The sequence below is a fragment of the Barbus barbus genome (genome assembly GCF_936440315.1).
Source record: "Barbus barbus genome assembly, chromosome: 1".
NCBI classification, from domain to species: Eukaryota; Metazoa; Chordata; class Actinopteri; order Cypriniformes; family Cyprinidae; genus Barbus; species Barbus barbus.
In genome coordinates this window covers 38,986,941-39,011,895 of record NC_136729.1, presented here as the reverse complement: position 1 = coordinate 39,011,895, position 24,955 = coordinate 38,986,941, and the positions used below count along the sequence as shown (strand labels likewise).

Sequence of the window (24,955 nt, the reverse complement as noted above, 5' to 3'; positions counted from 1 at the left end):
TAAGGTCATGAGGTCAAATGACAACAATGTTGTACACTACATTTTGAGTAAGTAGTACTTTGTGTACTTTGTTGTGTTGCATACTAAATAAGCCTGTGAGCTTGGAGCTGCGTTATATTATACAAGCTCACAAGAAGGTAAAATAGGTATTTTTTTTGTCTTTGTTAATATGACACATCGTCATTTGTTTGAAATCACATACGGTTACAGTTTTAGTAAGTTGCACACTAGGCTTGTGTTCTGTTCCATTAGGATCATCTGCTGGTCCTGATGCTGCTGGTGTTTGAGGCAACAGTGTACCGGCACCAGATTCATCATTACAGACAACAGCAGTGCTCACCTCCCCCTATTCCAGTCATCTTTCCCCAGGCCACCCGTGACACGCTGGACAAGGGTCTCCTCCACTGCATCAAATACCTGCTCAACTACAGCTTTTACAAGTTTGGCCTTGAAGTATGACATCCACCAAACTAAAAACATCATAAACGCATGCTATTGGATATACATGTTTATGAATGTTTCAGAATAGATATCGCAAACCATTTCTCAATATCAGTTGCTATCAAAGCACAAATATTAAATCTAATGTTAACTTTCACCTCTAGATCTGCTTCATCATGACTGTGAATGTTATTGGCCAGCGTATGAACTTCCTGGTTATTATCCACGGCTGTTGGTTGGTGGCCATCATGGTGCAGCGGCGCAGAGCAGCCATTGCCAAGATCTGGTCAAAGTACTGCCTGTTTCTGGTTGTCTTCATGATATACCAGTATGTTCTGTGTGTGGGCATCCCTCCTGCCCTCTGTATAGGTGAGTCTACCATTCTATTAAAATCAACAGTGATATCACTTAACATATCACTTTAACAGCAATCATTTTTGTCTAAAATTAAAGGAATATAGAGGTCGCACAGCCATTTTGTTTTGGACATTCACACAGGATGGGTTCTTGAATCCAAAAAAAAAGTTCAACATCTGGCATTGAAATGGAACAGAACACAAGACTCTTGAGACACATTTTAAAGCTGGTGCTGTTGGGCTGCTGGTCCTTCAACCTGTCCTGCTTAATGAGATTACTAATGAATTACACAACTACTATACGTTTCTTCAGCCTTACTCGGATACACACAGTACACTCATGTTAAGTGACGTACTATGTAGCAAATCTCAACTGCTTGATTATTATACCGTAGCAAAATATAAAATGTATTATTTTTTTCTCCCCCACAGCATGTACCATATGTTATACTGACGTAGGATAATACAGTGCCACTAATATTGGCACCCTTGATAGACATGAGCAACGGCGGCTGTGAAAATAAATCTGCATTGTTTATCCTTTTGATCCCTCACTCAAAAAATTCACAAAATTCTAACCTATCATTGAAGTAAAACAATTGAAAGTGGGGAGAAAATCTCATGATAAAATAAATGTTTTTCTCCACTGAATGTTTGCCACAATTATTGGCACCCCTAGAAATTATTATGAGTAAAATATCTCTGAAGTATATTCCCATTCATATTTAATTTTTTTAGCACACTAGGGTGACTAGGAGCATGAAATTGTCCAGCCATGACTTCCTGTTCCACAGGATTATAAATATGAGGGACACAAAGACCAAAACCTAAGAATATAGTTCTGATGTGCAGAACAAGATTGTTGAGCATCACAAAATAGAAAGTGGCTGTAAGAAAAGAGTTAAAGCATTGAAAATCCCCATTTACACCATCAGGGTAATAATTAAGAGGTTCCAATCAACTAAAGATGTTACATTTACATTTTACATTTATTCATTTAGCTGACGCTTTTATCCAAAGCGACTTACAATTGCTATATATGTCAGAGGTCGCACGCCTCTGGAGCAACTAGGGGTTAAGTGTCTTGCTCAGGGACACATTGGTGTCTCACAGTGGATTCGAACCCGGGTCTCTCACACCAAAGGCATGTGTCTTATCCACTGCGCCATCTCCACCATGTTAAATATCTGCCTGAAAGAGGACGTGTCTATATCGTCCTAATGCACGGTGAGGAGGAGAGTTTGAGTAGCCAAAGACTCTCCAAGGATCACAGCTAGAGAATTGTAGAGATTAGTTGAGTCTTGAGGTCAGAAACCTAAAAAAAATATATCAAACATCCCCTACATCACCACATGTTGTTCGGGAGGGTTTCAAGGAAAATTATCCTCACTCATCCAAAAACAAACTCCAGGAAATTCAGTTGTCAGACACAACTGGAACTTCAAATGGGACTGGCTTCTATGGTCAGATGAAACTGAAAAAAAATAGCTTTTTGGCAGCAAACCCACCAGATGAGTTTAGTACAAACAGGGATAAAAAAGTACCCCATGTCCACGGTTAAATATACTGCTGGATCTTTAATGTTGTGGGCCTGTTTTTCTGCCAGAGGTCCTGAACATCTTGTTCAGATGCATGGCATCATGGATTCTATCAAATACCAACAGATAAAAAAATCAAAACCTGACTGCCTCTGTTAGAAATCTTTTAATGGGTCGTGTTTGGATCTTCCACCAGGACAACAATCCAAAACAAACATCAAAATAAACACAAAAATGGGTCACTGAGCACAAAATGAATCTTTTACCATGGCTGTCCCTGTACTCTGACCTGAACCCTACAGAAAATGAGTGGAGTGTACTGAAGAGAAGAAGTACTAACATGGAGCTGTGAATCTGAAGGATCTGGAGAGATTCTGTGTAAAGAAAATAGTCTCTGGTTTCTTATCAGGTGTTCTCCAAACTCTTCAGACATTATAGGAGAAAACTCAGAGCTGTTACCCTGGGAAAAAGACGTTGCAATAATTGGGTGCCAATAATTGTGGCCAACATGAACTAGAGAAAGCATTTATTTCACAGTGAGACCCCCCCCCCCCATTGAATTGTTTTACTTCAGTGATATGTTGGAATTTTTTTACGATTTATTTTGGTGTTTTTGCCTTTATTATGTTAGGACAGTATGTATGTAGTCAGGAGAGAGAGATTATGACGGGACTGTAAAAGGTCAACGATCCAGGTCAACGAGCCAGGACTCATACTCGGGACTCCCAACATGCAACAACGCTATATGTTGGCGCACTGCCCACAAAGCTATTTTCACCCTGTGACAATAAGGCATTAAGATATTATAAACATTAACATGATGTATTTCTGTAAAGCTTTGAAACAATGTTTTTTGAAAAGCGCTTTATCAATAAATTTGACTTGACTTTATAAGACCTAAAACAAGTTTAAGTCAGCTCGGCTGCCAGTTGCCACAGATTAATTACAAGGACACATCCTGTGTGTCTATGCTGCTCAGTATCAGTGCAAGTTTTCTTGGTAAGTGACCTGACTCTAGTAACCTGACCTGTCTCACATGGCTATAGATTACCCTTGGAGATGGAGAACCTCTGTAACTATCCATTCAGCTCTGGTTAAATGGATCTATTTACCTGACTTCTTCACCATCCCCAACTCTAGGAACCTCATATGTAAGTGACACCTTCAACTGAACAGCAATATAATTACTCACCAGTTGTCCTACCTATAGGGGACTCGAAACATATATGGACACTTAAGCCATGTAAAAAAAATGTACGACTGTCGTTACATTAAACTATACAATATCAAACCAAGTGGCATCTGCAAACAAATTCTAAACTTTTTTGTTTTTAAGAATGATTACTTTTTTTTTGTGAACAATTTTTTATTTTATTTAAAAGGCAAACTCAAGTACATGAAAAGAAACCAGAAAAAAAAGCATACATGAACACAAAAACAACAATGGTCTGCATGATTGTACGAGGAGAAAAGAGCAAACAACTGAAGCAGAAACAACATAATAATCAGTTAGGATCAGGGAGAATTACTTTTCACAAGTGATGTACAGGCAATTCTGTCAGCCCTATCACCATTTCTGTCTAAAATTGAAATATTTACATTTCTTCAAACAGTTATCAAAACACCTCGTAGCAAAAGAGACCACCTTGTAATATTTACCATTGCATCTATGAACATCATCCATCCACAAATGAGCTTTCTGGATCAAAGCAATGTCAACCTTTTTTTAATTTTTATCATATTGTTTCAGTGTATTGTCAGAATCATTAACACTTGTTTGTAGTGCAAATAGTTTCACTGTTTGTTACTGCACTGTTATTCGTTTCATTGTTTACTTTTAATGGCTTATGAATTCTGTGTTGAAAAAAAGGTGAATATAGTGAAATTTGAGGCCCCTCCAAAATACATAAAATGTTTACAAAATGTTCTGTTGCAGCGGACTTCCTTCTGCTGATGTGTGCCTCCCAGCAGTGGGTTGTCTTTGAAAATGAGAAAAAAGAAGAGTGGATGGTCATGGGAGGTGAGAACAAAGACAACCCTGACCCCATGGAGGATATGCCCTTCAACCCAGCCCCCAACTTCATCAATTGCAGGTAACGCATTGTGTGTACTTTAGTAAAGCATGAGAAATAAAAACAGCTTTACTTGGTAATACAATCTAATGCAAAAGGAGCTAAAATTTGGAAAATGTACTCACCTTCAGGCCATCCAAGATGTAGATGAGTTATCATTGGAACAGATTGGAGAAATATAGCAATATACTATAGCACTTACTCACTATTGGATCCCCTGCAGTGAATGGGTGCCGTCAGAAAGAACATCCAAAAAGCTGATAAAAGCATAACAATAATCCACAAGTAATCCACACCACTCCAGTCCATCAACTAACATCTTGTGAAGTGAAAAGCTGTGTGTTTTTAAGAAAGAAATCCATCATTAAGGTGTTTTAACTTTAAACTGTTGCTTCTAGCTAAAATCCGTAATAACACTTCAGTGACCTTCACCTTCAGTGACAAATTCTCTGGTTTCTCTCACAACAAAATCCAATGACACTGCATTTGTTTAGAACTGTTTTAAACTGTTTTTGTTCGTAAACAGTGCTTGATCTGTGCATATTTCTTTCCTGATTCAGACAAGGCAACTTTTTTGAACAGACAAGGCAACTTTTTATCGATAGAGGACTTGTATTTTAGCCAGAAGCAATGGTTTGAAGTTAAAAACATCTTAATGGGTTTATTACAAACACACAGCTTTTTGTGATGTTTTTATAAGCTGTTTGGACTCTCGTTCTGACGGCACCCATTCACTGCAGAGGATCCATTGGTGAGCAAGTGATGTAATGCTAAATTTCTCCAAATCTTTTTCAATGAAGAAACAATTAATCTACATCTTGGATGGCCCGAGGGTGAGTAAATTTAGACAATTTTCATTTTCATATTTATTTAACATGGTTTATTGCTTTTATAAACGATAAAGAGTAATATGATAAGAAACTGCTCTGTAGATAATAAAATGTAACAATTACTCAATTATACAATTATTTTATATTTTTAGGAACTATTTGCTTCATGAATGTCTTGTATTGAAAAATAATATCTGTGTGTGTCTCTCTATGTATTGAAGGTCCTATCTGGACATGGCAAAGGTCCTGGTTTTCCGGTACATGTTCTGGTTTGTGCTGTCGGTGCTGTTTGTGACCGGTGCCACTCGGATCAGTGTTTTCGGGTTGGGGTATCTTATGGCCTGCTTCTTCTTCCTGCTCTTCGGCACACGTCTGCTGATCAAACCATCACGTACACGTCTGGTCCTGTGGGATTGTCTGATCATATACAATGTGGCTGTGATCATTTCCAAGAACATCCTGTCTGTTAGTGAACAGTCCTACTACGCTGACTCACTAAGCCATATAACTTGCAAACAGCTACAAAGAGAACAACTTTTTTACAGCAGCCCTTTTCTTGTGTTAGATCCTGGCCTGTGTGTTTGTGTTGGAGATGCAGAAGAACTTCTGCTGGGTAATTCAGCTCTTCAGTCTGGTGTGCACAGTCAAAGGCTACTATGACCGTAAGTTTTGCACTGCTGATGCGTTGCCATAGAGTGGCAGTTGCCAAAGTTTTCCCACGGTGCACTTCCTTCGTATCATTGTTGTCAAGCACACTGTCATAATATTTTACTTAAAAACTGTTTTTGTCTAGAGTAAAAATATCTAAATAAGTTCTCACAACATTGTGGCAATTAGCTGTTCTACATTGTTTATATGCAAAGAGAGCACAGAGTAGAGAATTTAGAAAGACATGCTGTTTTGTTCCCATGGCCAAAACTAAAATATCAAGTATTAAGTGGATGTTACAATAAAAATATTTGCCTGCTTAGTGTGGTAATTGACCAATCAGAATCATAAAGCCATGTAATGTCCTTAATACAAGTTAAATTTACTAGAGTAAAGTGTGCAAGATATTCAGATTTATATTATGATTTTTTTTGTTCTTTTTACCACATTGTAAAATTTTCTTTTTTAGTAACACTTCATACTATTATACTAACCTAACCCTAACAATAAATTATGCATAATTACATGTCAGCTAATGTATGCAAATTAAGTTTCAGCTCATTTTAATTATGAAAATATACTCAAATATAGTCGATGACAAGTGTGTATAGTAATGAGCAGAATCAACAGGACAATGCTTGTAAAATCTTCTTTAAAAATGCACATAAATGAGATGAGATCCATTTTTTCCACCATTTGAAATATTTTTCTATGTGCACAACATTTTAAATATCTTAAAATATGCCACATCACAAACCACAGCGAGTCAGATGTAATCTTACTTATGTGTATGTGTTTCTTCCTCAGCTAATTCAGTGCGTGATAAAGAATGCTCTCTGCCTGTGGAAGAGGCTGGCATTATCTGGGACAGCATCTGTTTCTTCTTCCTCCTGCTACAGAGGAGAGTCTTCCTCAGTTTTTACTTTTTGCACGTATCTGCAGATCTTCAAGCATCAGCGCGACAGGCCTCTCGGTAAGTGCGCCCCCTGATGGACACTTCAGAAGGGGCAGTTGGGGCAGTTATTTCATTCTTTCCATTCAGTCAGGTGTGAGAAATTGATAAATCTGACTTACGACTCTAGACTTCTCTCGTCTTATTCTCTAAATAGGATGTATAAAGAAACAAAATGGCTATGCTAGCATTTTTAAGTGAATGATTGTTAACATAAAAGTTCATTTTACCATCTATGCAAATAATTTATTAATTGTTGTTATTATGCAATTAGTTTTTAGCTTGAATGTTTAACACTAACTGCATACATCTCTCTGGAGGCTGCCATGTTTATTTGGCATCATAAATGTATCTAGGCCAGGGTGAATTCTAAGGTTTTCATCCTGAAGTCTAATTGTGTTACACTTTTCAAAATATAAAGTTCAAAATTTGAACTTTCAAAGTTGAGTGGAATACAACAAAAACAGCGATTTAGTGTATAAGTTAGGGTATTTCTAACATATGAAGTTTATTTTCTGACCTGGTTTTTCATGTGTGTGTTTTGCATTAAGGGGTTTCGAGCTGTTCCGAGCCAGCATGACAAAGAACATGCATTTCTATCAGCAGGCAGAGAAGAAGTCACTTCAGCAGCTAAAGGAATCGTGAGTTAACAGTGTCTTTTTTCACCATAATCAATCATTCAATAAATGTCCTTCCTGAGCTCTAGTCACTTTATATGTATATAAATATATATATATATATATTCCTCAGGATGAACCGCATCCGTGACAAACAGAAGAAGTATAAAGGAGGACGCAAATCTTCAGATATAGAGGAGCAGCCATCAGGTACAAATGCATTACCATTTAAACTATAACTTTGATCAGCTGTGATTTGAAATAACTGCGCTTAATTGTTGCGGTTCCAATTTGTGTGTAAAAATCTGTGGAATTCTATAAAATGGATTTTAATATGGTAAAGTGCATTAAACAGAGTATTATACTCTTGTAGGTCTCTGAAAGCAAGAATATTTCAAATGTTGGTTGACCCACATATGAACATTGTCACTATTTACTCCCACATTGTAATACAAATCTGTATGACATTCTTTTCTTCTGTGAAGACGAATGAGAGTGAGAAAATTCTGAACTTTTTTATTATTTGGTGTATTCTTTTAATAAACAAATAGGGAAAAGGAAGGGAATGTTTAGGCGGTTGTTAGAAAATAATGACTTTCTTTTTAATAAACAAACATGTACAAGGAAGGGGATGTTTAGTATGTGGTAAACGACTGTTCAGATTTCATGGAAATCAGAAAGGATTTCTGCGAGTGCAAATTCTGTGCAGAGCTACTAGTGAGAGTGCATCAGTCATAACATTACTTACATATGTATTTCACCTCACAGACTCCAAGGAACAGAAGAAGAAGAGACAGTTATCGAAGTCCAAACAGTGGCAGTATCCTTGGATGGACCATGCAACTGGTATACTCACAAACAGCTTTTCTACTTAGTGAATATCAAGCTTAGCCCTGTCAGAGTATGCAAATCATTTCATATCATATGAAGATATGAAGAAGTTGAGATTTAATAAAGTTCTGTATATTCTGCTCATTTTAATACATCAAGTCAATCTAAAGAAAATGAGAAAAGTTTATTTAATTTGAAGTCAATAAAGTGTTAGTTCATTATAACGATCCTGGCCCACTGTACACCATTTGAACCTATTTTCTTGAAAGAGAGCAAAGGATTCAGAATATATGTATGATTTACTGTTGTTGTTTCAGTGTTGCATTCTGGGGAATACTACATGTTTGAGTCTGACAGCGGAGAGGAAGATGAATCCTTTCAGGAGGAACAGAAACCTCGTCAACAGACTGCCTTTCAGGTGACATGCTTTGTATTGACTTTGTTCTATGTTTGGCGAGGCGGTTTTTATAGGGATAAATGTGTAAAATGTATGTGTCTAAACTGTTTTCCACAGCTGGCATACCAGGCTTGGGTCACCAGCGCAAAAGAAGCTCTAAAAGACCGTCAGCAGAGGCAGAGAGAGCAGAGAGCGGAAGCAAAGAAGCAACAAACTTCTCAGGCTACAGGTTAAACATTGAAATATACAGTAATACATACACTAAGAAGCAAAGGATTCAGCTGCACGCTTTATCATATTACAGTGGAATATAGAATCTATTTCTCTCTGTGGTTATCAGATGACACTGAGGAGGGTGAAGCAGTTTTTGATGGGAAAGAAGTGGAGGAGATGCAAGAGGAAGGAGATGATGTGGGTAAGTAAGTCATGGGTGAGGAATAAATGTGAAATAAAAAAATAAAAAATCAATGTTGCTGCTGTAGTGTCCATTAGCATAAACTGTCTTTCTATTGTCAGTTTTCTCTTTTAGATCTGATAGCAGTGCAACAGTTTGAGGAGAGTTTTACTGAGCAAAATTATTGTAGTAAAAATAATTGTAGTTAGTTAAATATATAGTGCATAGCTACATATATTGTGTATAGCTACCTAAATAATAACACATCTAGGTTAATGGCACAGCCATTTGAAAATAACTATACCACCTAACTGTAAGCATCTAAAAACAGAAGAGCTTGAGGGTGTATTTCAAAAGACATCCCAGTGCATTATTCTGATTTTACAGCATCTCAAGGCACTGGCAGTGATATAGTGCAGAGGATTCTGGACATACTGAAGTTCCTGTGGGTGCTTTTCCTGGCAATGGTGGACGGATTCACTATGTGGCTTAATTTGCTCACCAAGCAGTATGTAGACACCTCCATGGTCCTCTCTGAGGAGCGCCACCTCTTCATTCACAACATCAGCCAGGTGAGCAACTCGCTCAAAAAAAACCTTATCCAATGTGTTGTTGGCATTGTTCTCATGAATTTTGTTCCATTCACAGAGACCTTCCAGAGAACCCATGGATGATCAGATATCACAGGACAGTGAGAATCTCACTGTTGAGACATGTCTCGATGAAACTGACACGGACAATGTTCGTTTCAACAGTAATGTCAAGTGAGTCTGACCTGCCCAGCAGCCAGTTTCCTACATTGATGTCTACATAGCCAAGAATTTGTCAAAAAATGTCAAACAAATGACCTTTTGTTCAAGGACTTAATATCACCAATTGTGAAATATTATTGCAATTTTAAAAAAACGTTTTCTATTTGAACATATTTTTAAAAAGCTGGATTTTATTACTCCAGTCTTCAGTGTAACACGATCCTTCAGAACTCATCCTCAAATGGTTATTTGGTGCTCAAGAAACATTTCTTATTAATATTAATGTTGAAAACAATTTTTGCGACGTGATATTTTTGTGGAAATCATGTTACACTACAATTCAAATGTTTGGTATAATAATAAAACTTAAATCTAATAAATGCTGTTCATTGAACTTTCCATTCATTAGGAATCATGAAAAACATTTCCACAAAAAATATTAAGCAGCAAAACACAGACAGTAAAGAACCACTATTAATAACTGAGCACCAATAATAATCCATAATTAAGCACCAAATCAGTATATTAGAATGATGTTAGTGCAAGTCATAACTTTTAAATGTTAAATTTTAAATTGAAACTTTTTAAATTTTACACTTTGCAAAATCATAAAACTTTCTAGTTATTTCTAATTTAAAATTAGGTTATGAATCCCAGATTTTCAAGGTGGTCTCAGTCTTTTTCAAAAATGTAAAACGTTTCCTTTTTGATATTTGATTAGATATGTTTTTAGTGGTTATGATTAATGCTGTGTTGGTATGTCCGTAATGAAAGTGAAAATTATTTGCAACACGACAATCACGGCTAATTAGAATGTATAGTACAGTACTTGATGCTTAATAGTGTGGGATATCCAGATGGATGGCACAGGAGGCCAACAGAGGATCTTTTATGTATCTTGTTTCTGTCAATCAAGACCAAATGTCCCATTTGTTTTGCAGTGTGGTTGAGTTGGAGACACTGGGTGGTTTTCCAAAGTCCCGTGACTTCAGCAGCACAACTCTATCCTCTGAACTAACATTAGAGCTTGATACAGAGCCTTTTTACAGCCAACACACCCACCTCCCTCGACGCTCCAGAACTGCTAGTGAACTGCTTTCAGAAAGGTGCTGCTCTTTATGACATGACTGTATGATCTTCTGCCATTTTTAAAGAGTACAGCACTTTTGTACGCTCTGATTTTTTAAATTTTTTTTAAGTACTTTAGAAATGCGTTTTAATCTAATTGACATATATATATATATATATATATATATACATACAGTGGGGCAAATAAGTATTTGATACACTGCCGATGCTTCAAGTTTTTCCACTTCCAGAGAATGGAGAGATCTGTAATTTTCATTGTAGGTTCACCTCAACTGTGAGAGACAGTATATATAAAAAAGAAATCCAGAAAATCACATTGTATGATTTTTGAATAATTAATTTCCATTTTATTGCATGAAATAAGTATTTGATACAATAGAAAAATAGAACTTAATATTTGTTACAGAAACTTTTGTTTACAATTACAGAGATCAGACGTTTCCTGTAGTTCTTGGCTAGGTTTGCACACACTGCAGCAGGGATTTTGGCCCACTCCTCCATACAGGTCTTCTCCAGATCTTTCAGGTTTTGGGGCTGTCACTGGGCAACACAGATTTTCAGCTCCCTCCATAGATTTTCTATTGGGTTCAGTTCTGGAGACTGGCTAGGCCACTCCAGGACCTTAAAATGCTTCTTACGGAGCCACTCCTTAGTTGTCCTTGCTATGTGTTTTGAGTCATTGTCATGCTGGAAGACCCAGCCACGACCCATCTTCAATGCTCTTACTGAGGAAAGGAGGTTGTTGCCCAAAATCTGGCGATACATGGCCCCATCCATCCTCCCCTCAATACGGTGCAGTCGTCCTGTCCCCTTTGCAGAAAAGCACCCCCAAAGCATAATGTTTCCACCCCCATGCTTCACGGTCGGGATGGTGTTCTTGGGATTGTACTCCATTTTCCTCCAAACACGGCGAGTGGAGTTTATACCAAATTTTATACCAAATTATATTTTGGTCTCATCTGACCACATGACCTTCTTCCATGCCTACTCTGGATCATCCAGATGGTCTTTGGCAAACTTCAGACAGGCCTGGACATGTGCTGGCTTGAGCAGGGGGACCTTGCGCGCGCTGCAGGATTTTAATCCATGACGGTGTAGTGTGTTACTAATGATAACTGTTGAGACTGTGGTCCCAGCTCTCTTCAGGTCATTAACCAGGTGCTCCCGTGTAGTTCTAGGCTGATCTCTCACCTTTCTCAGGATCATTGATACTCCATGAGGCGAGATCTTGCATGGAGCCCCAGTCCGAGGGAGATTGACAGTCATCTTGAATTTCTTCCATTTTCTAATAATTGCGCCAACAGTTGTTGCCTTCTCACCAAGCTGTTTGCCTATTGTCCTGTAGCCCAGCCAAGCCTTGGGCAGGTCTACAATTTTGTCCCTAGTGTCCTTAGAAAGCTCTTTAGTCTTGCCCATAGTGGAGAGGTTGGAGTCTGATTGATTGAGTGTGTGAACAGGTGTCTTTTATACAGGTAACAAGTTCAAACAGGTGCAATTAATACAGGTAATGAGTGGAGGATAGGAGGGCTTCTTAAAGACAAACTAACAGGTCTGTGAGAGCCAGAATTCTTGCTGGTTGGTAGGGGATCGAATACTTATTTCATGCAATAAAATGGAAGTTAATCATAATTTAAAAAAAATATTATGTCTCTCACAGTTGAGGTGTACCTACGATGAAATTTACAGATCTCTCCATTCTTTGTAAGTGGGAAAACTTGATAAATCGGCAGTGCATCAAATACTTATTTGCCCCACTGTATATATACAGTGCCCTCCAAAAGTATTGGGACAGTGAGGCCAATTCCTTTATTTTTGCTGTAGACTGTAAACATTTGGGTTTGACATCAAAAGATGAATATGAGATGAGAGATTAACATTTCAGCTTTTATTTACAGGTATTTTCATCTGGATCTGATACACAACTTAGAAGATAGCACCTTTTGTTTGAACCCACCCATTTTTCATGTTACCAAAAGTATTGGAACATGTGACTGACCGGTGTGTTTTGTTTCCCTGGTGTGTCCTATTAATTGATTATTCAAACAATAAATGCCACTGAATGTCTGCGCTCAGTTTCAGATCCGCGCAGACTGCATTTATAGTTAGTTAGACGTGTAACCAACATGAAAACCAGAGAGGTGTCTATGGGTGAAAAACGAGCAATTGTGAAGCTGAGAGAAGATGAAAAATCAATCAAACCATTGCACAAACACTGGCAATACCAAGTACAACCATTTGAAATCTCCTGAGGAAGAAAGAAACCACTGGTGTACTAAGTAACACACCTCAAATGGGTAGATCAAGGAAAACATCTGCAGATGATGACAGAAACATTGTGACAGCTGTAAAGAAAGAGCCTAAAACAACTGTTAGGGACATCAGCAACAACCTCCAGAGGGCAGGAGTGAAGGTATCACAATCTACTGTTCGCAGAAGACTTCAGGAACAAAAGTACAGAGGCTACACCAGAAGATGCAAACCACTCATTAGCAAGAAGAATAGGAGACGAGCCTCAAATATTCTGGGACAAGGTTTTATGGACTGATTTTATGGACCAAAGTGATGGAAAGGCTAAAGTTTGGAGAAAGAAAGGATCTGCTCATGATCCCAAACATACAAGCTCATCTGAAACACAGTGTACACAGGTGTACATTATAGTAAACATTACACAGGTAATGTAATGGCGTGGGCTTTCATCGCTTCTTCTGGGACAGGCTCATTAATCTTCATTAATGATGTAACACATGATGGCAGCAGCAAAATTAACTCCGAAGTCTACAGAAATATTTTGTCTGACAATTTACAGAAAGATGCAACCAAACTGATTGGGAGATCCTTCATCGTGCAGCAAGATAATGACGCAAAACATAGTGCCAAAACAACAAAGGAGTTCATCAGGGGCAAGAAGTGGAAGGTTTTAAACTGGCCAAGTCAATCTCCACACTTAAACCCTGTATAGTATGCATTTTACCTGCTAAAGAATAGACTGAAGGGAGTAACCCCCCAAAACTGAAAGAAGCTGCGCTGAAAGCCTGAAAAAGCATCACAAAAGAAGAATGCAAAAGTTTGGTGATGTCAATGGGTCACAGGCTTGATGCAGTTATTGAAAGCAAAGGATTTGCAACTAAATATTAAGTCTTTTTCACTTTAATCTATGTTAATTCTATCTGTTCCAATACTTTTGGAAACATGAAAAATGGGTGGGTTCAAACAAAAGGTGCTATCTTCTAAGTTGTGTGTCAGATCCAGATGAAAATACCTGTAGATAAAAGCTGAAATGTTAATCTCTCATCTCATATTCATCTTTTGATGTCAAACCCAAATGTTTTCAGTCTACAGCAAAAATAAAGGAATTGGCCTTACTGTTCCAATACTTTTGGAGGGCACTGTATATATATAGAGCGGGAGAGAGAAAGAGAGATTTATTATTTATCATTAATTTAGAATAAATGTATAAATTCAGCATTGAAAAGCAGTGTGATGCATAAACAATTTACAGTTTTTATTTTATATATATTTTCACATTTCACATTATGTGAATAAGACCTCTTTGCTAATCAAATAAAATTCATAGTTTTGTTTTGCAATTTGTGCAGTACAGTTATTTTCTCTGTATGCTCTGTTTTAGGCCTTTCAGTGTTGAGGAGTTGATACAGAGTCTTGAGTTCTACTCGTCTCAGAACCGACTGCTGAAGCTGCTCTTTGCGCTCTATAATGTTCTGGCAGCCCACTCTGAGCTGGTCTGTTATTTCATTATCGTGCTTAATAACCTGGTGACAGCCTCTGTCATCTCACTGGTGCTGCCAATTCTAGTCTTTCTCTGGGCAATGCTGTCTGTGCCACGACCTTCCAAGAGGTTCTGGATGACGGCCATCATCTATACTGAGGTGGGGAAGAATAGACAATGCTGAATTTACAATTGACTTTGTTATTAGATTCAGATATGTTTCAGATAATTACAACCTAAAGGGGGTTAAAGGTTTTTAGAATTAAACTAAAGGCTTTTTACTTGCTAAAGAAAATATTAACTATCAATCATATGACAGAACACAAGACAGAAGACCTATAGAAGAGTGTGTACAACAATTTTCAGTATTTATCATGTTGATAACTTAATTTAGTATCAAATATGGTACAGTAGGCTTTAGGGTTAAGCTGGTATGTCCTGTTGTTTTCCAGCAGAAAACGCTTTTCTATATAAAGCTTTGCAAACCAGTTGCGGGTGGAACAGTAATAACTTATTGTGTGTCTCTGGCCTGTTGTGTGTCCCACAGGTCATGGTGGTGGTCAAATACCTGTTTCAGTTTGGCTTCTTCCCGTGGAATACTGAGTATGAGCTGAAGTTAAATGAGGACAAGCCGTTCTTCCCTCCTCGCATCTTGGGACTAGAGAAAACCGACAACTATATCCGTTATGATTTGCTCCAGCTATTGGTCCTCTTCTTTCACCGGTCGCTTCTCCAGGTATTTAGCTCCAAAAACAAGCCTAGACTAGTTAAACTGTTTCAGATGCTTAAAAGTTAAAAGCATTCTATTCAAAAGTAAATTTTTATATTAACAAAAGTTAATTCTGTTATAAAAGGTTCTATTCAAAATCTTTCAATTCGAAAGAAATGCATTGGTATGGAAGTTACATTTGCAAGCCTAATTTTAAAATAAAATCTAATGTTGACATATCAGGGCATTCTACATGGAATTCATAATCAATTTTGTGTTACTATAACGGCGTCGTTTCTGTGAAGACTTACAATCTACAAACACCATTTTCTTATATTATGACTTGGCATCTAGTTTGTTCGTGATATACTTTTTTCACTTTGCCTCTCTCAGCGTTATGGTCTCTGGGACCAAGAGGGCCCTCAGGAAGATAAGAGCAATCTTTCATCTCTGGAGAAGAACAAGAATGAAAGAGACGAGAAAGTCTTTCAACTCTCAGATGACGAGGACAGCCGAGCACAGCCAGAACCCGACACGGAGGTGCTGTCAATGACACCATCGACAGAAACACCGACCGATGCTGAAATACAGACTGACCCAGAGCCCAACATACAAACAAATACCACAGAAACCCTTGATGCAGTGAAGGAGGATGGAAAGAAGAAGAGTCGTTTCCTTCGCTTCCGCAAGAAAAAACAGTCAAAAAAAGGTCTGTTGGGGAAAAAAAAGATTATTTACAGTATATAACTATCTATTTAATATACCTAAATAATGTCTGTAAGATTGTACTGACTTACCTGAACTTATCTGTTATGTGTAGTGTTATTTTGATATATGTATAAACAATCCTCTCACAGACACTGGACAGAAGGAACCCAAGAAGAAGTCGTCAAAGAAATGCAGCAAGGACACCAGTAAAAAACTATTGAATGCTATTGGAGGAAAACTCAAAGGACTTTTCTTATCCATGTAAGATTCTTGTTGCTTTTGTCTCATGCCAGCAGGAAAGACTAGATCATTGCAGCTTATCAAAGTCTAGTTGGTTTGTTGATGGTGTCCCAGCATCGTCTAGATCATCTAATGATCGTAAATGATCAGATTGGACCAGTTAGCAGCCATGTAAAACTACTGGATTTTCCAGCAAGGAATTAAACAAATGTTATTGTTGTGTATTGCAAAGTTGCAATATTTTATTTGTTTTTTCCACATTAATATAAAAAAGTAGATCACCATGCAGAACAGACCTATGAGAAGACAAAGTGTACTGTGGCTTTAGTCAACACACACTCCGTTATTTTGACAGTGCTTTACAATAAGGTCCCATTACATTTAATAATGAACAATACGTTTATTACCGTATTTGAAGTGAAGTGAAGTGAAGTGACATACGGCCAAGTATGGTGACCCATACTCGGAATTCGTGCTCTGCATTTAACCCATCCAACGTGCACACACACAGCAGTGAACACACACACACCGTGAACACACACCCGGAGCAGTGGGCAGCCATTTATGCTGCGGCGCCCGGGGAGCAGTTGGGGGTTCGGTGCCTTGCTCAAGGGCACCTCAGTCGTGGTATTGAGGGTGGAGAGAGCGCTGGACATTCACTCCCCCCACCTACAATCCCTGCCGGCCCGAGACTCGAACCCGCAACCTTTGGATCACGAGTCCGACTCTCTAACCTTTAGGCCACGACTTCCCCAAGATCATTTATTATCTTTGTTAAAAATACAACTGTTCATGTTAGCTCGAATCTATTAAACAATATTAACAAAAAAGACATCTTCTGATATTAATAATATATTAGTAAATGTTAAAATGAACTCAGATTATTAAATGCTTTAGAAGTATTTTGCATTGTTAATTCATGTTAGCTAATGTAGTTAACTAATGTTAGAATCTTATTGTAAAGTCACCATTATTTTAATTCCACCATAACCTAAACTGTACACAAGATAAGACAATAATTGTGCAAGGTCCAGTGCAGATGAAGTAAAATATTGCAATTTATCACATACAATATATACATGTGTATATTATAAACATTGATATATAGCATATCTTTATCCACAAATGTCATATGACCAGCTATCGGCTGATTTGCAGGTTCATGATGTGAATTAATGTGGTATTTTGTGGTTTGACTGCCATTCATTTTATCTCGTGGTGTGTTTTCATCTGTGCAGAGTGAAGAATGTCTATAAGCCAACCTGTGGATTCTTCCAGAACATCCTTCATGCAGAATATCGGGCAGCTACTGATGTCTATGCTCTTATGTTTCTTACTGATGTGGTGGATTTTATCATCATCGTGTTTGGTTTCTGGGCTTTTGGAGTGAGTAAAGAAACCTTACAGTCTTAGTCATAAAAATAGTAAAATAATGCCTACAGAATTTGTATTTGGAATAGCATAATTTGGGATGATTTGGAACCAATCCTAAATTAAAAATGATCAACCGCTGGTTTGAGTCTGTTAAAAGTTAAAACATCAAATCAAAATGCAAATAATAAGATACTAATACGATAAATTTATAATAATACTACATTTTGGAAATCAAATTAAATAGACTTGTTGACTTGAAACCAGTTGAGAACCATTTGAATGTGAAATGTTTGCTCTATCTCAGAAACACTCGGCGGCAGCAGATATAGCCTCTTCTCTGTCTGAGGACCAGGTCCCTGAGGCGTTTCTAGTTATGCTCCTCATTCAGTTCAGCACCATGATCATTGACCGTGCACTTTACTTGCGGAAGAGCATCTTGGGAAAGCTCATCTTCCAGGTTATACTGGTTTTCGGTATCCACCTGTGGATGTTCTTCATCCTTCCTGCTGTCACTGAGAGGTAAGGGAGGCTGTGTTCAGATGCAGTTTGAGTATCGGAGAAGGTTCACAGGTGATCTTCGACTTCTGTGATCTGATGATCAAAGACAAATTAGATCTTTTTCATTTTCACAGGGTGTTCAATCATAACTCAGTGGCCCAGCTCTGGTATTTTTTCAAGTGCATCTACTTCACGTTGTCAGCGTATCAGATCCGTTGTGGCTACCCTACACGAGTCCTTGGAAACTTCCTGACAAAGAAATTCAATCACCTCAACCTCTTCCTTTTCCAAGGGTAGGCACTTTTCTTAATTCTTCTTCAAAAGTTTATTTACTAATAGGATGATATAATAGGCACAATTATTTGTTTCCTCAGGTTCCGTCTGGTTCCGTTTTTAGTTGAGCTTCGAGCAGTGATGGACTGGGTTTGGACAGATACGACACTGTCTCTCTCCAACTGGATGTGTGTGGAGGACATCTACGCTAATATCTTCATCATTAAGTGCAGCCGAGAGACAGAAAAGGTAGCAGGTCCTCTTTGGCATGCAAAAACATTTTTGATTCTATCTTCAATTTTGGATTTGTTTTTCGTTTGTCATTCAGGTGTATATATGATCATATGAACCTAAATAAACAGTGAATATTTGTAGCACTTTCTAGACATAGAATATAAATCTGTGTCACAATACTATTGACTGACATGTTTAATAAATTATAATAATACAAAAAACTAAACTAGCATTAAATATCTGATCTTTTAAGTGAAATTTGCAAATACTTGAAACCTTTTTTTACCCATTGTTTTTTTTTTTTTTTTTTTTAAGAATTCTGACATATCCCATATGGTAACAGGGTTTCAAAAATGGCAAATCTCATGATTTATACAGTTGTGGTCAGAATTATTGGCACCCTTGGTAAATATGATCAAAGAAGGCTGTGAAAATGAATATGCATTGTTAATCCTTTTGATCTTTTATTTAATTTTTTGTTACAAAAATCTAACCTTTCATTGGAGAATACAAATTTAAAATGGGAGGAAATATCATTCTGAAATAAGTGTTTTTCTCTAATACACACTGGCCGCAATTAACTGCACCCTTTTATTCAATACTTTTTGAAACCTCCATTTGCCAGTTTAACAGCTCTACATTTTCTCCTATAATGCCTGATGAGGTTAGAGAACACCTGACAAGAGATCAGAGACCATTCCTTCATCCAGAATCTCTCCAGATCCTTCAGATTCCCAGCTCCATGACGGTGCTTCTTCTCTTCAGTTCCCCTCACTCATTTTCTACAGGGTTCAGGTCAGAGGACTGGAACGACCATAGCAGAAGCTTGGCTTTGTTCTCAGTGACCCATTTTTGTGTTGTTTTTGAGATTTGTGTTTGGATTATTGTCCGGTTGGAAGATCCAAACATGGCCCATTATAAGATTTCTAACAGAGTCAGTCACTTATTGATTTTTATCTGTTGGTATTTGATAGAATCCATGATGCCATGTGTCTAAACAAGATGTCCAGTACCTCCAGCAGAAATATAGGCCCACAACATCAAAAATACAGCAGTATATTTCATTGTACACATGGGGTACTTTTTATCCCTGTGTTCACCAAACCCATCTTGAGTGTTTGCTGCTAAAAAACAAATTAGCAAAATTCCAGTCGTGTCTGATAACTGTATATGCTGGAGTTTGTTTTTGGATGAGCTAGGATAATTTTTTTCGGAAACCCTCCCAAACAACATGTGGTGATGTAGGTGCTGTTCAACTTTTTTTTTTTTAAGGTTTTCTGACCCCGAGACTGGACTATTTTCTGCAATTCTCCATCTGTGGTCCTTGGAGAGTCTTTAGCCACTCGAACTCTCCTCATCACCGTACATTAGGACGATATAGACACGCGTCCTCTTCCAGGCAGTTTCGTAACATCTTACGTTGATTCAAAATTCTTAATTATTGCTCTGATGGTGGAAATGGGAATTTTCTTAAAGCCACTTCACTAATTTGTGAAGCTCAATTATCTTTTGCAACACATCAGAAATATATTCTTTGGTTTTTCTCATTGTGATGGATTTAAAAAAAAATAAAAGATCAAAAGGATTAATAATGCAGGTTTATTTTCAAAGCCTTCTTTGATCATATTTACCAAAGGTGCCAATAATTCTGACCACGACTGTATAATATTTGATTTGATTAACTAGGGTTGATCACTATTTTTGACTTTTGGGTTTTATACTTTATTCATGGAAATTATATCTTCATTTGATTCTGACGTGTACATAATTTTACTTTTTGGCTTAAACCTTTTCTCTGCAGAAATATCCCCAACCAAAAGGGCAAAAGAAAAAGAGGATTGTCAAGTATGGAATGGGCGGCATTATTATTCTGTTCCTCATTTGCATCATTTGGTTCCCACTACTCTTCATTTCACTAGTGAAATCCGTAGTAGGTGTGGTTAACCATCCCCTTGATGTTACTGTCACAGTCAGGCTGGGTGGTTATGAGGTAAAATTAAATACCATTGTAACATTTCAATGAGTGTTCAACACTTTGATCATTTGAGAGATTTGACTCGTGTGTCCTCCTGCAGCCTTTATTCACAATGAGTGTGCAGCAGCAGTCCATCCAGCCTTTCACTGAGCAGTACTACAATCATCTTGCCAATCTGTTTGGAAAAAATGCTGTAAGTGGACATCAACAGTAATATCTCTCATTCTCACATTGATATTCAACTCAATAACAGTTGATACTGATAATGACAAGATAACTGATATAATGTTATGTACACAATACAATTTAATAGTGACAGCAAATGGTTTGCTTTAATTAGACCGTTTACTTTGCACTGTATTTACTCATTTCACTAAAGAATAGAGTGCTACAGTGATTATGTATTGTTGTAGTCCAAAACCTAGAAAAATATTGTCAATGGGTTTTTGAACAGGTTTTTGTTTAAATATCTGAAATAAATCAAGATATAAAGTAAGGTCAAGATATTTTCACATTTTATATTACAACATAAAACACATCAGTAGTATCCACTATTTTTTGTCTTTGAAAAAAAAAAAAAAAAAAAGGTGTTAGCAAGTGGCTACTACTGAGGTTGTCGGGGACATTAAACATCATGCCAAAAAGAAACCTCTTACATTCACTATTCTACTTATACAGCACCACAGTATTTATAATCATGCACTTGCAAACTATTCTAACTCAAACCTTCAGTGAAACTCTTTCAGACCGAAAGAGATGTCAGAAGCTTAATGGTGGTTACATTGAAGTCATGCAACTGTGGTTTATAGTCTATTACGTGTTTTACTTCTGGCGATTTTATTTAGGCTTCAGAATTCATAAACTTCATTTGCTAAATTTCATGATGAACAAAACATACGAATCAAAAACGTTTTGCTGGTCACAGAGATGACAACTTCTGTACCAACCTCTGCTAGAAAGAACAGTCGGCTTTTCCATTAGTGTCCAATACTGAAATGTGTCCACAGGTGGCCATGCAGTTTATTACCATGTACAGCTATGAAGACATAGTCACAGCCAACATTGAGGGCAGCTCAGGGTCAGTGTGGCGGATCAGCCCACCGAGCAGACGGGAGCTAATAAAGGAACTGCTTGGCAGCACAGGTGACATGACCCTCCGTCTGGATTGGAACTTCCAAAGGTCAGTTTGATGGAGAAGGACAGTGGTTTTGAATTTAACTTGCTTCTGTTGGGAGTACAGGACCTTATGCTCATAATGTCTTTGTGTCTGAAAGGGACCTGGGTAAAGGTGGGACAGTGGAACATACTTTTGACAAGCACTCCATCAGTTTATCACCGAAGAACCCAGTCAGAGCGGACCTGGCCTCGCTGCTTTTGGGCAACCGGAAGGATCCTGTGTAAGTTTTGTGACTACATAGGGGAAAAAGTGGCATCAGTCATCCTAGATACACATCTCATGTTCATTTTTTTTTCTTACAGAATTTTGAATGTAAGAAAAATAAATTGTGAGGTGCACATGTGATGATAGATCAGTCTCACTCTCAGTTCATTTTCATCACTTACATCATTTTGGTTGTAGTTCATTATAAAATTATAGGCACTAACACCAAACACAATTGTTAAGGCCTATTCACACTAAAAATAACTAAAGGGATAACTATAAGAATAACTGGTTACATTTTATTTTGGGGACCAATTCTCACTATTAACTGACAATTAAATACTTTTGCCTCAATAAAACTCTTAATTTGCTGCTTATTAATAGTAAAGAAGTTACTTTCTGAATCTCATACAATTAGATTGATTATTCAAGGGGTCATATGATGCTTTTTTTTAAAGATCATTATTTTGTGTATTTGGTGTAAATACACCAAATTTCCTGTTATATGTTGACATGCTTTAATGTTCAAAAAACACATTCTTTTTCAAATACTGTACATCATCATCTATACCCCGCCTCTCTCAAACTCATAGTTTTCTACAAAGTCCCTCCTTCCGACAAGCGCAGTCTGCTCTGATTGGCCAGCTGACACAGTGCATTGTGATTGGCCGAACACCACAAGCCGCGTCAGAAATGTAACGCCCCTTTCCATAATCACGAGCTTTAGCTTTCAAAATAAATGTAAAGACAGTTAATAATGTCCTTAGTTTTACCATCAGTTCAAGCCCGAAAGGGGAACAGAGTCTCATGACAGACACCGTGATGATGCTTGTGTTTGCAGTACACAAGCTGCGGTTGTGTGACCGTGTCTCCCTCTCTCACACACGCCGCGCAAAACCCTGCATTTGAGCAGTCAATAGCAAATACTTAATCTTATAACAAAACATACAGTCGCTGATTCAGAAGCAAAGTCAGAATTACCTCCTCTCTTAGGCTCACGAAACTGTCGTCCATAAAATGCGTTGTGATAACATCTGCGTTGTGCTGTTCTGTTCTAAGTAATCTTAATGTTTCCTAAATGCATCTACTTTTGGAAGGTCAAATAAAGTGCTTTTGCTTCCGCATAGAAACACACAGCATCTCCCTGTCATGGTTGCATCAACGCTAGTGCGGTTACTGAAACCACTGCTTCTTTCTTTGCGTGAACATTTGGGCGGCATTACGAAAATATTTCCACATTGTGACGTAGATATGTGGGGGCGTGTTTGAACGAGCCGTTTAAGAGGGGCGTGGACGAGTCTTAACTTTGATAAAGGACATCTCTTTGGTTTTGACACTTTAGTCTTTGCAACTTCAGGGATCTTATATATTCACAAACAGCTTGTAACACTCCAAAGAGAAAGGAAAACTTGAAATCGCATCATATGACCCCTTTAAAACTTTAGTTATTGTCTTTGGTGTGACACTTATTTAGCAAATGTTTATTTTACACAGGGCCATAAACACCATAGACAATCCCCCCGAATATTTAGAAATGGCTAAATTGCCCCCCTCCCAATATTTACATTTTTGCGCTGCTCTGCTGCACTCCATTATGCACCACTGTTTGTTGTTAAAATGATAAAAAAAGTTTAAAAGTTAAATTTTTAAGCTGGCCTGCCTCAGAGGTCTAACAATGCTCATCAGTGTAAAAATGATTGAGATGGCCAATCGAATCAAAGTAGGCAGGGTTTAGGGCAGATTCCATAACAAAGTGTCAGTTTTAATGTTGAAAAAGAACAAGGTAAGATGGAAGTAGTGAAACATTTACAGGGATAGTTCACCCAAAAATGAATAATTACTCACCCTCATGTCATTCCAAACCCGAAAGAAGAAATAAAGATATTCTTGATGGAATCTGAGAGCTCTCTGACCCTCCATAGACAGCAAGGATATTACGGGTTTCATGAGGGTGAGTAATTAATGACAGAATTTTAATTTTGGAGTGAACTAAAATATTTGACAACTGTTTTATAATAGAAATGCTAAATGACCAGCAGTGATGCAAACTACTCAACTTTATGGACATTTTAAATTGAAATTGATAAATTTATGTGATTCATGTAATTACTAACGAATGTAACGTTTTGTATTTTAAACATATTGGGCATACAAATAAAAGTGCATAGTTCACCATTCTATTTCTTAATCCCCCAGTGTTCAAGAGATGCTTACCGCCTTATTTTTTAGACTCACTCTGATTGTGATCATCTCTGTAATTCTCTTGTAGACATGTGCTGCACATGTTTCCTAACTACATCAGAGCACCTAATGGAGCTGAAGCAAAACCAGTTAGCCAGCTGTATGAAGGTAAAAAGCATTCAAACATCTTTTTAGTGTTTTAGTCAGGCACAATACATTCTCAGTGAATTTCCCTAATGATTTGATATGGATTTCCACCCTGTTTGAGACATACTGAACATTAATTTATACTGTTGTGTAATGCCATATTTACATCCAACTTCAAATGTACATTAAAACTTAAATATCCAAAAATTCCTCGGTCTATCATATACATTTTTATGATGGATAGATTGATTAATGTGGCATAACTGGGTGGAATCAACATGGAAAATTTCTTAAAAATACATTTTTGTAGTATTTACAGTAATCTCTATATATTAAACTTATTTTGTCCGGACAGATGATGAGGAGGGATATCAAGATGTGACTTTGTCACTGATGAGAGAAGCCTCTGTGAATACCACTGGAGCTCAAGAGTGGTGGGACATCAGCATTGCGGACTGCAGGGAGTCCTGTGGCGTCCTACCTATGGTCATCTTTAACGACAAAGTTAGCCCTCCAAGTTTGGGCTTTCTAGCAGGATACGGGTACACAGCGTTCATTCCTTTCATGAGATGTAGTGCAGGCTTTTACTGT

The 24,955-nt window shown here is 37.6% G+C and overlaps 1 protein-coding gene across 1 annotated transcript in view; it reads left to right on the top strand.

Moving 5' to 3' along the window:
- The window catches only part of LOC306868830 (piezo-type mechanosensitive ion channel component 1-like), a 97,153-nt gene that overhangs the window by 70,570 nt on the left and 1,628 nt on the right, over positions 1-24,955 (top strand). The window contains exons 21-50 of the mRNA XM_079415221.1: positions 253-453; positions 606-810; positions 3,382-3,486; positions 4,272-4,428; positions 5,459-5,702; positions 5,803-5,899; positions 6,693-6,858; positions 7,389-7,478; positions 7,588-7,664; positions 8,223-8,300; positions 8,603-8,703; positions 8,800-8,911; positions 9,023-9,097; positions 9,464-9,648; positions 9,725-9,840; positions 10,770-10,934; positions 14,546-14,804; positions 15,192-15,380; positions 15,747-16,062; positions 16,211-16,322; positions 17,540-17,687; positions 17,980-18,194; positions 18,308-18,466; positions 18,548-18,695; positions 20,482-20,670; positions 20,756-20,848; positions 21,663-21,835; positions 21,930-22,052; positions 24,306-24,385; positions 24,720-24,906. Coding sequence (XP_079271347.1) covers positions 253-453; positions 606-810; positions 3,382-3,486; positions 4,272-4,428; positions 5,459-5,702; positions 5,803-5,899; positions 6,693-6,858; positions 7,389-7,478; positions 7,588-7,664; positions 8,223-8,300; positions 8,603-8,703; positions 8,800-8,911; positions 9,023-9,097; positions 9,464-9,648; positions 9,725-9,840; positions 10,770-10,934; positions 14,546-14,804; positions 15,192-15,380; positions 15,747-16,062; positions 16,211-16,322; positions 17,540-17,687; positions 17,980-18,194; positions 18,308-18,466; positions 18,548-18,695; positions 20,482-20,670; positions 20,756-20,848; positions 21,663-21,835; positions 21,930-22,052; positions 24,306-24,385; positions 24,720-24,906 — 4,565 coding nt within the window. The remainder of the gene's footprint in view (positions 1-252; positions 454-605; positions 811-3,381; positions 3,487-4,271; positions 4,429-5,458; positions 5,703-5,802; positions 5,900-6,692; positions 6,859-7,388; positions 7,479-7,587; positions 7,665-8,222; positions 8,301-8,602; positions 8,704-8,799; positions 8,912-9,022; positions 9,098-9,463; positions 9,649-9,724; positions 9,841-10,769; positions 10,935-14,545; positions 14,805-15,191; positions 15,381-15,746; positions 16,063-16,210; positions 16,323-17,539; positions 17,688-17,979; positions 18,195-18,307; positions 18,467-18,547; positions 18,696-20,481; positions 20,671-20,755; positions 20,849-21,662; positions 21,836-21,929; positions 22,053-24,305; positions 24,386-24,719; positions 24,907-24,955) is intronic.